Source organism: Hydra vulgaris, chromosome 12, assembly GCF_038396675.1.
Source record: "Hydra vulgaris chromosome 12, alternate assembly HydraT2T_AEP".
NCBI lineage: Eukaryota > Metazoa > Cnidaria > Hydrozoa > Anthoathecata > Hydridae > Hydra > Hydra vulgaris.
Genome location: NC_088931.1, coordinates 23,054,534 through 23,067,500, shown reverse-complemented (window position 1 = coordinate 23,067,500; position 12,967 = coordinate 23,054,534). Strand labels below are relative to the sequence as shown.

The 12,967-nt window shown below is 25.5% G+C and overlaps 1 protein-coding gene across 3 annotated transcripts in view; it reads right to left on the bottom strand.

Annotated features, from left to right (window-relative positions):
• Positions 1 to 12,967, bottom strand: part of LOC100208622 (THO complex subunit 2) — a 92,027-nt gene that overhangs the window by 52,077 nt on the left and 26,983 nt on the right. For all 3 annotated transcript variants that reach the window (XR_010642289.1, XM_065812583.1, XM_065812584.1), the window contains exons 5-10: positions 12,376 to 12,446; positions 8,387 to 8,508; positions 8,016 to 8,146; positions 4,021 to 4,187; positions 747 to 842; positions 532 to 627 (exon numbers count right to left, since the gene is read on the bottom strand). Coding sequence is in view for 2 of the 3 variants with exons in the window: in XM_065812583.1 (XP_065668655.1) it covers positions 532 to 627; positions 747 to 842; positions 4,021 to 4,187; positions 8,016 to 8,146; positions 8,387 to 8,508; positions 12,376 to 12,446 (683 nt within the window). In the remaining variant the exon portion in view is untranslated. The remainder of the gene's footprint in view (positions 1 to 531; positions 628 to 746; positions 843 to 4,020; positions 4,188 to 8,015; positions 8,147 to 8,386; positions 8,509 to 12,375; positions 12,447 to 12,967) is intronic.

The following is a 12,967-nucleotide window of genomic DNA, read 5'->3' as shown; positions in this document are numbered from 1 at the left end:
ATATATATATATATATATATATATATATATATATATATATATATATATATATATATATATATATATATATATATATATACACACACGCACACACACATATATACATAGATATATTAAGGATAAATAAAATATATATATATATATATATATATATATATATATATATATATATATATATATATATATATATATATATATATATATATATATATATATGTATTAAAGATAAATATATTAAACTTTTAAAAGCATGGGTGGTTAATCATTTCAACCTTAAAAATCTTAAAATACCTTATATGATGCTTTTTGGTAATATAAATAACTTGTTTTGGAAAATTTTAACTCTTAACTTATATGATATGAACACAAAATTTTAACTCTTAACTTATATGATATGAACACAATTTTTTTTGGCAATTGAGGATTTTTTTTAATACTATGGCTTAACCATCAATACAATACTATACTTTATTAACAATACTGTAAGCGAACCAATTATTTACTTACAGTTATTTAACAGTATAAACTTACAGATAAAATAATTGCATTCATTTTTTTTGCATCTTCTTTTGCCTTAGCAGTAATTTTTTCGCTTAAACTGTGTATTTCACTATCTGTTGGATGAAGCTAAAACAATATAGATATTTACAATATAGATAATAATAAACAATATAGATATTAAAACAATATAGATTTTAAATAGTGACATATTTTATTCTATCTATTCAAAATATTCAATAACTTACATGAGGGTAAATATCACTCATTTCTAAAAGATTGTTTCGCAATAATGATGCTGCCAATTTGTATAACGACTGTGGAGTAATGCTATCAACTGATTGCTTTAAAAGAAAACATTTATATAAAAGGAATTGCTATAAAAACTTGAACCACAATAAGATCAAATAAGCTTAACAATATTAAAACATTTAAACATCTTCTCAGTTAATGATTTATTATTATTACAATAGAACAACCATGTATGCAATTGCATATTTTTTTGAGTAAAACTTTTTGCAAGATATTTATAATTTAAGGAAGAAAATAAAAAAGATTTTGAGACCTACTTGTTATGACATAATACAGGCCTTGTTTTAAAGCATTACGGGTAGAGCGAAATACATATGCCTTAAGCGACTTTATGTAAGCAGTAAGCAATTTTGGTTAAACAAATTTTTATTATTTTTTAACTTATAAATTATTCTATAAGTAGTAAGATAAAAGAAGTTTAAAGAAATTTAAAAAATTTCAAGTTTTAGAAATTTAAAAAAAATCACATTTACTTTTGAATGACATTTATGGAAAAATATTTGTTACAAAAGTTTGAATGACAATTATGTTAGATACAAGTGCTATTTACTAATTAAAAAAACTCAAATAAAATTAAAAAATTATTTTTATTATGTTTTTATTTTATAGTAATGATTAATTTTTTGGTTTGAAAAACAAAAAAATCTTGTAGCAAAGATAATATAATTTAGAAGTAAAGGATAATCTGATTTAATTCTGATTAAAAATGTAAGATTTAATTCAAAACAATTATAATAAAAATATATAAATTTATTCTGATAAAAAAATATATAATTTAATTTAGAATTAAAAAATATATAATTTAATTTTGATTTAAAAAATATATTTAATATATTATATAACTGTCAAATTTATTTTAAAATATGACTAAATATTGTTCAATATTTAAATTTTATTTGTTCATTAAAAAAAATGAGCTAATTTTTAACGCAATTATTTTTTCCGTTTTCCTTTCTAAACATTTTTTTTTTTACTCAAAATTAAATTGTAAATAAACAACTGCATCAAAAACTTGCAAGAAGTGTAAGTTAAACTTTTTTTTATAACGCAAGTTAAATTTGCAGCAATTATTTTTTAATAAACAATATATACAGCAATATAATTTTAATAAATGATGTTTGGAAAACAATCTTCGCTTTCACAACAAAATTGTTAATAAAATAATAAACTTTTAATAAATAAAGTAAATAAATTAACATAATTTTTTTATTGTTACTCTCTAATTTTTTTTAAATAAAAAATCATTTGTAGTTGCAAAGCCGCAATTAGTAATTTAAGAAACAATCATTTTAAAAATTCAACATATTTTAATTCATTTATGTAAATGTCGAGAAAAGAAAGAAATTTGTTAATACCAAACATTTTTTTAAATGCAATATTAAATTTCATTTTTTAGTATTACAAAAAAAAAAAAAAGAAAAGAAAATAAACATTCTTTTATTGTAATAATAAAAAAGCCATTAAATAACATTTAACTTGTTTTGTGGTAATTAATATTATTGCAGTAATTTAAAAAAATTAATGTCTTTAAAAAAAAATAAAGAGAATTTTATGAAGTCAAATTCACATAAAGCTATTGCGTTAAGCATTTTTTATTTAAAACAAGGCCTGATAATTATACATACAGTACAATCTCTCTAATTCAAACTTGATGGGGAAAAATAAAAGTTCGAATTAGCGAGATTTTTGAATTATAGAATGTTGATTATTTTTCAAATAATCTTTTCAAAGTAACGAATAGAAATCAAACAAACAAACAAATAGTAATTCTTGAGCCTAAAAAGCAATATATATTATGTGTTTTTAATTTTTAAATTAAAAAAAAAAGCCAATAATTGTAGATTGTCTTTTATGAGCTAGTAAATTCATGTCAAAGACACGATTTATATCTTTAAGAGCCTTGGTCAAATTATTTCCAAATTAGTTTGCTTTTTCTTAAATTAGTCTAGCCATCATTCCGAAGCTTGAAAATTTTTGAAGCATAACTCAATCACAAAATATAAAGTTTTTTATTTTAAGCAGGCCACTAATTGGTACATTATCAGCTCTCATTCGTTTGAAACATTTAAGTACAGCTTTGTTTACTAGGTAATACGAATCAACTTTCACCTGTTTAGTCAAATTTCCTTAACAAAAAGCGTCAAAGATTTTATCTTCATTCTTTTTCCAGGTTGAAAGAGTGTGGAATATCAAAGATTTTTGAAAGTTCTTTGTTTGTACATTTAAGTACAGCTTTGTTCACTAGGTAATACGAATCAACTTTCACCTGTTTAGTCAAATTTCCTTGACAAAAAGCGTCAAAGATTTTATCATCATTCTTTTTCCAGGTTGAAAGAGTGTGGAATATCAAAGATTTTTGAAAGTTCTTTGTTTGGTTTTCTTTTCTCTAATTCCAGTAGAGCTTCGTATTTCTTCTTTAAATTGTTTTCTTTATGCAGCCTCTTGGATGGCTTAATTTTTTTAAAGCAGAAGAAAATAATTTATGCTAAGCATTTTTCAAAAACTCAAAACATTCAAAATTTAAAAAAAAGAGTTCAATGGTTCAACAAGTCTTTAACAAGACAAAAATTTAAAAAGTTCAAATTACAGAGAGTATCTTATTAACAGATCTGACAAATCCATTCGAATTTTGGAGGTTTTTGAATTATAGAGATTTGAATTATAGAAAGTTAAACATAAAAGTTTCTTAAGCGCATCTCACCGTGACTGTGCATTTAATCGAATTATGGAGGTTTTCGAATTAAGGAGATTCGAAGAGTTTGTACTACATTTTATTGTTAAAATATTTGAAAATTTGCTTTTCATAAAGCAAATTTAGCATAAAATAATATTTTTAAGTATAGTATATTTACTATATCCAATATAGTAAATCATTAATAATTACAATATTTAAGTTAACTAATTAATAATTACAATATCTCATAAGTTTCATAGTTAAATTTGTTATTAGAAACATAGTGGAAGAAAAAGGTTTTATAGAGTATATTTTGTATATTTTATCTGTTTCAATTTTTTAGTAAACAGTTTAAGTGCTTAAAACATATTTTTAGAGCATTTTTGGTTTGAGCATTTTCGGCATTATTTTTGGTTATTTTTAATTTATATATTTGCATCATCAAAAATATTGATTTAATGATGACTAAATTAAACTAAATTTTCTTAAAACTAATAAATTTTTGCATTAAGTATCAAAACATCAATTATACTTACATGGTAATACTGAAATTTAAAACCAATAAGATGACAAAAACCAGAGATGTCACAATGTGATAAGTAACTTGTTAATAGCGGTATGAAAAACAAATCCTCGTCTACCTGACATTCAAAGGCTTCTAATAAAATATCAAGCACACGATTTGGGTCCAGATTAAAAAATCCTAAATTAAAAATTATTCATTACTGTTTTTAATAAAAACATACAACTAAAATTTAATATAAATCTTTTTGTTTTTTAAATTTATATTATATATTAACTATGTTATCAAAATAGAGGATGACAAGAAATTAGTTAAAGTTTTAACCATTAAGTTCTCATCATAAAAATAATAAAGTATTATGATGATGTATTGATAAAAATTTTGTTTTGGTGAGTTCAATTAACTCTAAACTTATTTTTACTTAGACCAAAGGTCTAGTTAAGATGAAAACAACTTGTGTTAGCACTTGGAGATCCATAAAAATTAAACAAAAGAACCAAGTAAACGAAAACTTTAGTAATTTTTTGAGGGTTTTTTGAAGTATACTTGATAAACTTAAAACTTCAGAAATCCAAAAATAGTAGCAAAAAAAAATTGGTTCTTGCTTCACCGCATCTAAAAAAAAGAAATGGCTCTTGCCTCATTGTATCTAAAAAAGAAATGCTTCACTGCATCTAAAGCAACAAGTTTTCTCAGATGTTACAGATAATAAATTAGCAAAAGAAAAATTATATTAATAAAATATAAGCTGAAAGATTCAAGGTGAGATACCAAAAATAATAATTTGCAACAACAGTTCAAAATCAAAATTGAATTAATGTTTGAACTTAGTAAAAATAAAATTTTGTATTTGAATGCTTCTATTATGTAAAAATTTAAATTTTATGATTACAAATTTTAAAAAATCATCATTAACAACATTGTAATTAACAATTTTATTTTTCATATCTTGAAAAAGTTAAAATTAATTCAAAGAGAGCTAAATTGATAACTGATTTGTTTCTTCCAAAAGAAATACAGTTTTATTAAACTCTTTGAAGGATAACTCAGTAAAAAATAAAAATCGGTTTTATACTTGTGTTAAAGCTTTTTTTAACCCCTTAAGGACCAGGCCCGAGATATCTCAAGTCATGCTATATGGTCCAAAAAGACCAAACCCAAGATAACTCGGGCAGTCACATATTTTATGTTTCATTATGTATTAGCCCGAAATAATTTGTGAAAATAATATTATTATATTAATTATTTTACTTTGTTTACGTTTTATTATGTATTTTTTTATTATTATATTATTATATTTTCTCAGTTATATATTATATTTTTTCCTTTATGTATCTATCTATATATCTATATGTATTTTACTAATATGTATCATTTTTACATTTTTTTGAATTAAAAAACAACATATTTATGTATAAAAATAAAGTTTATTTTTAAAACAGATTTTTTTTTATTCTTAATATGTCAATATCTAAGTCCTAAGCATAAAAAAAAATTGATTTTTTTGGTGCATTTATTTGAAGAAATATCGGTCCTTAAGGGGTTAAGATAGAATGCTCTAATGGGTGGCAAGTTGAAATTAGGACAAAGAAAAATATTGAAAAATATTTTTTAACATTTTTCAAAAAATTAAAAAGATTCAACTAGAGCATCTCATTCTATTATTCTATACATATTGTAAAAAGTTTTACTAATCTTCCATTAAGCCATGTTGTCAAACAGAATCAACAAGAGCTAGAACCTGTTGTGCAAGACGTTGTATGCTGACCATGTCGACTTTTTTGAGGCGCTTCTCGTTCTTTCTGCACAGATAATGAACTTTTTGTCTGCCAATTCTTTGCATAGACATTCCCTTTCAGAATGCTCCAGAAATTTTCAATTGGATGCAATTCTAGATATTTGGTGGATTGTCTTCTTTTTGGACAAATTTCACCTTTTTGGCCTCCAGGTAGGAATTGACAGATTTTGTATAATGCTTGCCAAGTAGACCTGCTGGTTGATTGGGAGGAAGAAATGCTTTGAAATGCTGTGCTCTGAAAAGCAAAGCCAGACAAGAACTTTTTTCTTGTATTTGGCTGTTGGGTCATACTTGACACTTGCAGGAGTTACTGAAACATCTTTGGTGCAGAAAGTGTGATTGCCATTTATGTGCCAGTGAGATAAGGTGACTATTCATACAGATTACCGCATCTTGATCTAATATTTGCTTCCTGCTCCACCTTATTTACTTTCTTGTGTGGATAGAAGACTTGTTTTTGAGCATCAGGGAGATGTATTAATGACTATATTAAAATTGTAGAGCTGCTTGGCATTGCAAAATGGTGTCCTTATGATCAAACATTGCTTTTGGTCGCATTATTTTCAGCTTGGTCAATAATCCAATAGATGGTACTTCTTGTACGATCCATCACTCACTTCTACAAAGTACGAATCAGAAGGAAAACGGTGAATGGCTTTCCCTCTGATCTATTGGCTAGATAAAACTCATACACCCATTTCCTTAGCGTCTCAAATTCCCTGATGCATTTTTTATTTTTAAAAATGATTTCTAAAATAAATACAGATAAATGATCAGCATGAAATTTGCTACAAAATAGGTAGTTGACATTAACATAAATAATTTGATATGACACTCGTTTTGTTTGCTAAACTTTTTCCCATTTTCCCATTTTTAACTTGCTATCCATTATAAGCCATGTTTTGGTTTAATTTCAATAAAAAAAATTTCAAGAAAAAATTAATTAAATTTATTTGCAATTGTGAACTGATATATACAAATACTATTATAGTTTATAATATGCAAAGCTTGAACATTAGGGTGTTGACTTTTTGGTATCTTCAGTTTCCAATATAAAAAACAGATGAACTTTGGTTTGAAAGTAACTGAAAAGTCATTGTTTTTATTTAATTTTTGAAAAAGATCACCCACCATGACCCTTGATTACACACTGGCTCCCATATATCAGTGAATCTTTTTTTTTTTTAATTTATTTTCAATTTATTTGCATTTAAATAAAAATAAAAAAAGGTGATACAGGTAATTTGAGAATTTATCTTATGTAACACCAATTTTAAAACAGTAAACAGTGTTTCTGAATATTGTATGTTTTTTTTGTTAATGTGATGTTAATTTTTGGGAATGACATCTAGTTGAATAACGAGTAGGAGCGAGAGTAAAAAACTCAGAAAAAGGCAAATCAACCAAACTGTGCATAATTTTAAAAGTCACTAAAAAATCAAATTTTATTCTCCGGCATTCAAAAGAATCAAGATTGAAGATATCAACTCTAGAAGCATAGTCTTTGTATGGAATGCAACATTGTTTGCAGACAATTCTTGTATAATGTTTCTAGACCTTTTCTATCTGACGTATCAAAAGTTGAGAATCATTACTGATGAAAGACTATAAGAGTAAGTAAGCACAAGAACTTGCTTTGCTAGCAATATGAGAACAGTGATTGGAAAATTTCATATCGGAAGAAATAAATATCCCAATGTCTTTGATTAAATCAATTGATTTGATAGGCGCATCAATATCCAATAAGTATGAATGTACTGGTAATGGATTCTTTCTGTATCGTAGTTGAAAACATTTTTCGGTAGATATATCGAGTTGACAATTGTTTGACCTTTGTCAACTCAATATATCAACTGGAGATACTAAAAAGTCAACACCTTATTAAACATATCTTTTTATTTTCAAAGAAATCTTAAACAATTTGATTTTTTGCATTTTGATTTGAAGATTTTTCAATTAAATATTAGACTAACTTTTTATTAATAAATAAAATCCCTATATTGAAATTTTAAAAAGTTAAAAAATTTTTAATGTTAGTTGTTTACAAAAAGTATAGGAAGGATTTTAGACTTTTTACAATTTTCTATGATTAAAAAAATTTTTAAATAAAATTTAAATAAAAGCAGAAATACATATAAAAAAAAACAACAACAACATTTAATCACAATAAAAAACAAATCTGAACAAATATATTAAATTAGAAATTGTACCCAATAATGATTTTATATTTTCAAGCATTGTGGCCTGGTTTGAAAGTGATACATCTTGACTTAATTCTGTAATTAACTTTGCATACCCTTCACTCTCTTCTCTTAAAAGATTGTACTTTTGCTGTTTGTAGCTAATAAAAATGATAATAAACATTAAAAAATAGCTTTTCAGAGTACCCAGTGCTAAAGAAAATATTATTAAGGTGTAGAAAAACTGACACACATACAGTGAATGCAGATTATTTACATACAGTATACCATCATTCTAAATAATTTTTGCATAATATTTTTTTTCTCTAAGATATATATATATATATATATATATATATATATATATATATATATATATATATATATATAAATTTGCTTACAATAACTTTGTCTTTGTTCTCACAAGTTTTTGATTGAACACTTTCTGTGACTGAATAAAACCAGCTGACTCTAACGTTTCTGGATCTAATCTTTCTTTTAAAACGCCATCTGGAATCACTGTCTATATTTTTAAAAAATATTTTTTTATTTATGACAAAATAAAGGGCTCATAAAACTATAAAGATTATATATAATCCAGGCTTCAGCAAGAACAACAAGCTATAGCCCACGCCCACCTGCTCACCAGTAAGTCAGTTCATCATTGGCAAAATATAAACTTTTTTTTTTTAATATTAAATATGTTGATGTTTTTTATTTAGTTTTTCTTTAAAAATTTCTTACATAATGCAATTTTCAACATGGATGACAAACTTTAAAACTGTTTCAGCATGGCAAGTTTAAAACTGTTTTTATTTTAACCACTTAACGAATTTGCTCGACATATGTCGAGCAAACTTTTTTAGCCAAAAAAAATTTGCTCGAGATATGTCGAGCATTACCAAAAATTGGTATACTTTGAGAGCTAGCTCGCTATATGTCGAGCAAAGCTTCTGATTGGTTATTATGATATCTGATGCGCTTCCTGTACGATAAACTCTTCTTTTTATGACTGCCACGCGCCAGTGTTTACACATGGGCGGTTGGAAGTGCATTGCATTGTTTCGTGACTTTTTTTTAAGTGATTGATAATTTTGCATGAATTATCTGTTGAGTAACCTGCATTGTTGAATTATTTGTGCCCATTTTTTGTGTTACTTATAAATATGATGGATTCCGACAGTGACGAAGGAAGTTTATTGGGCGATACCGACTCAGTTCATGTTAGTTCGTCTGACGATGAGAGGAGTGATTCCAGTGACAGTGAAGGTTTCTCAGACGATGATTCTGAAGAAGATGAGCCTACGCTTGCAGACGTGCGTGCATGGCAAATTGAACCTCAACCAACGATACCTCATCCTAGGTTTCCATTTGTTTTCGGCAACCAAAATATTCCTGCTGATGGAAATGCATTAGACTTTTTGAATTTATATTTTGACGATGAACTAATCAATATTATTGTCACTGAAACAAATCTGTATGCATTGCAGAAAGGCGATAGAGATTTTCCTAATACCAATGCAAGGGAGATTCGTGTATTTCTCGCACTCGTAATGTTGCAAGGCTTGGTAGTAAAGTCTAGTCATTGGCTTTACTGGTCAAAAAAACCTCTCTTAGACACTCCATTTTTTAGAGAGTGCATGCCTCTCAAAAGGTTCAAGGCACTAAAAAAATATTTGCACTTTGCAAATAGTGAAGACTACAATCCTGAAACTCACCCCCAACCAAAATTGAACAAAATTTACCCTATTTACCAGCTTCTCAGCAACAAATTCAAAACATTGTATATGCTGGATCGTGACGTGACCATCGACGAAAGTCTAATGCTTTATAAAGGTAGACTCGGTTGGGTGCAATACATCCCTCTGAAACGTGCAAGATTTGGAATTAAATTTTATATGTTATGCGAGTCTTCAACTGGATACGTTTGGTCTACTATTATTTATACGGGCAAAGGAACACAAATGGATGAAAAGTATAAAGATCTTCCTGCAGTTTCATCAAAAATTGTGATGTCTATAATGGACCCGCTACTCAACAAAGGTCATTGTTTGACAACTGACAATTTTTATACTTCGCCTGCACTTGCTGAATTATTGATAAATAATAGAACTGACACATATGGAACCGTCAAGCAAAATAGAAAAGATATGCCCCCTCAAATAAATTCAAAGAAGTTGAAGAAAGGAGAGACTATTGCATTTCGCCGTGGAAAAGTTCTGACCATGAAGTGGAAGGATAAGAGGGACGTCACTTTACTTTCCACTGTTCATTCTTCGGAAATGGTTCAATGTCAACGAGGGCGCGTAGCTACCAGTATTATAACTAGGTTCACTTCAATTTTTCAAGAATTTTGCAAGAATTTTATGCAATATTGCAATGCTCGACATATGTCGAGCAAGTTTTCAAAGGTCAATTAGGAAGGTCATAAATTATTAAAATATATTAAAATTTATTAATTATTATTATTTTCCTTTTTTGCATGGTTAAAACAGTAAAATCAATTTAAAAAAAAAATAGATTTGTTTTTGACACACTTTTGAAAATTAATAGGTTCGTTAAGTGGTTAAATAAAAAAATTAAAAAATTTAATTTAGCATGAACTAAAAAAATTTACTTGATTATAATGCAACATTTTGATGTAGAAAATAAAAAAAAGGAAATCAAGCAATTTTTTCAAACAACGATAATTATTCCGCATAATTGTTTCGTATAAAATATTAAGTATTCAGTTTCGTATTAGGTTTCAAATTAAATGATTAGTATGTTAAGAAGCAGGTAAAATATATGCATGTGTTACAAAAAAATTTAACAAGTATAATGAGTTCACTCAAGAAAAAACAAGCAAACCGAAACAAAAACTTAAAACAAAAAAAACACAAAAACACATTCAAATAGCTCTGAGCAAAAGAAAAAAAAAAGTGCAGTGTAACATGGAAAAACTATTATCTTAACTTTACAAGTATCTAACTCATTCGCTAAAAGTTTTTTTCAAAATAATTTGTTACAGTCCCATTTGTTAATATAGTACTGTCGAAATTTTGAAATTTTTATTCACAAAGAAGAGAAATGAATGAACTTTAATAATAATACATAGTACATTTTTATAAAACATTATAATGTATATTTTTATATTATTGTTTTATTAAAAAGATTGGATAATGTTAGAACAACCTTATAGTATTACATATTTATTTAATAACTAAATTATTACGATTAATTTAATTATTACAATTTTTTTAATTAAATATAAAAATAATATTAAAAAAAAACAAAAAAAAAAAGGTTAGGATGAAATAAGAACTTTTTTAAAATGCTAGCCTGTTTTTTTTTGCCTTTTATCACTAAAAAAAAAATGCTATCTCTGGAATGATAAAGGAACAAAATAAAAGTTCCATGGAAATATTGAAAATTATCATCAAAACAAAATAATTTAAACTTCTTAAAAAAAGTCCACACGAGACCATCTAGGCAGACAGCCCTCACAGTCCACCAAGTCCTTTTAAGACAAGCTATTTGTAGCTCCTGCACTCATTTGCTCCTACCGAAGCATGTATAATATTTATATTACAAATAAATAAAAAATATTAAGTACAATTTTATATAGTTTTGTCCTTTATATTAATTTAATAACAATATGTTTAACAAAATTATTATAACTTATTTTTATATATAACTAACCTTATAACAATGAATTCTTTTGAAACATTTTTCATTAATAACTCTTTATTACATTTTTTAAACATTAAATTAACAATAACATTTATTTATTTTTTTTAAAAAAAAGGTGTATATTTTAAATAAACTCATGCTATTGTTTTTGAGAATTTAAATTTTTACATGTTACAATATAAAACAATTTAAAACAATTTTTACATGATGCTGTTTAGAAAATTGTGCTTTTAAAAAAATTAATTAATTTTAATATATAATATTTAGAGCTCATAAAGATCTATAAAAATCTTTTTCTCTGAACTTATTTATTCTGCTTTTATCTTTTTCTCTTTACATTAAATTATTCAAAATATAGCTTTGATTAAAATATATTTAGACCACGGATTAGTCAAGGTCTATTTTCACTAATTTTTTTCTCTACGCAAATTTTTTTGAACTGTTTAGAGCACTGATTAATAGATAATAACATTTTTTATTTTTTACTTTGAGGTGTTTTTTGAACCTTGAATTTTTTTAAATTTACTTTCATATATAAATTTAATATTTAAAAAATTAAACCAAACTAATCTAAAAAAAATATATATTTTTTGAAAAATTGGTACAAAACTTTAAATTCATATTAAATGGATGTAACATTAAATCAAATTTAATTAAAATGAAATAAATTTATAAGTGTTTGTATTTGATAGAAATAATAAAGTTTTTTTCAACTTACAATGACTGCAGAAAGAAGAGATAAGAACTGCTCTCTGCATGACTTATCTTCAATGCAAACTGTTTCTGTGTCTAAAAAAAGATTTAACAGATTTATAACTGTATTGTTTGTAATTGGTTATTAAAAATAATTTCAACATTTGTTTTTATATTTATTACAACATAATAAGTAAAGTTAAATCCTTCAATTTTAGATAAAACAAGAAAGGATTATCAGTAGTTATCTAAATTGTTTGATGGTAATTTCTTATCATCACAAATAATTCAAGTTTTGTTTTCCTGGTCTATTGCAATATGAAATGATTCATGGCAAAAGCGTTATATTCCTTAAAAATGTATTTACTATTGAAAACCATTCCAAAGATATTAACAGAAGAGATTCATGATATAGCTATGTCTGTTGGCATCATTTACACTAAGTGGTTGCTTAGAGCAGTATCAACAACTGCTACCCTATCCCAGGTTAAAAATAAGAATAAACAGCATAAAATTTTTTTTTATTAAATAAGGTAAAATAATTAGGAAAAATCATTTTTTATCAAACTTTCAACCTTTCCTTTAAGTTTTTTATGTTGAGAAAAAAATACAGGGTG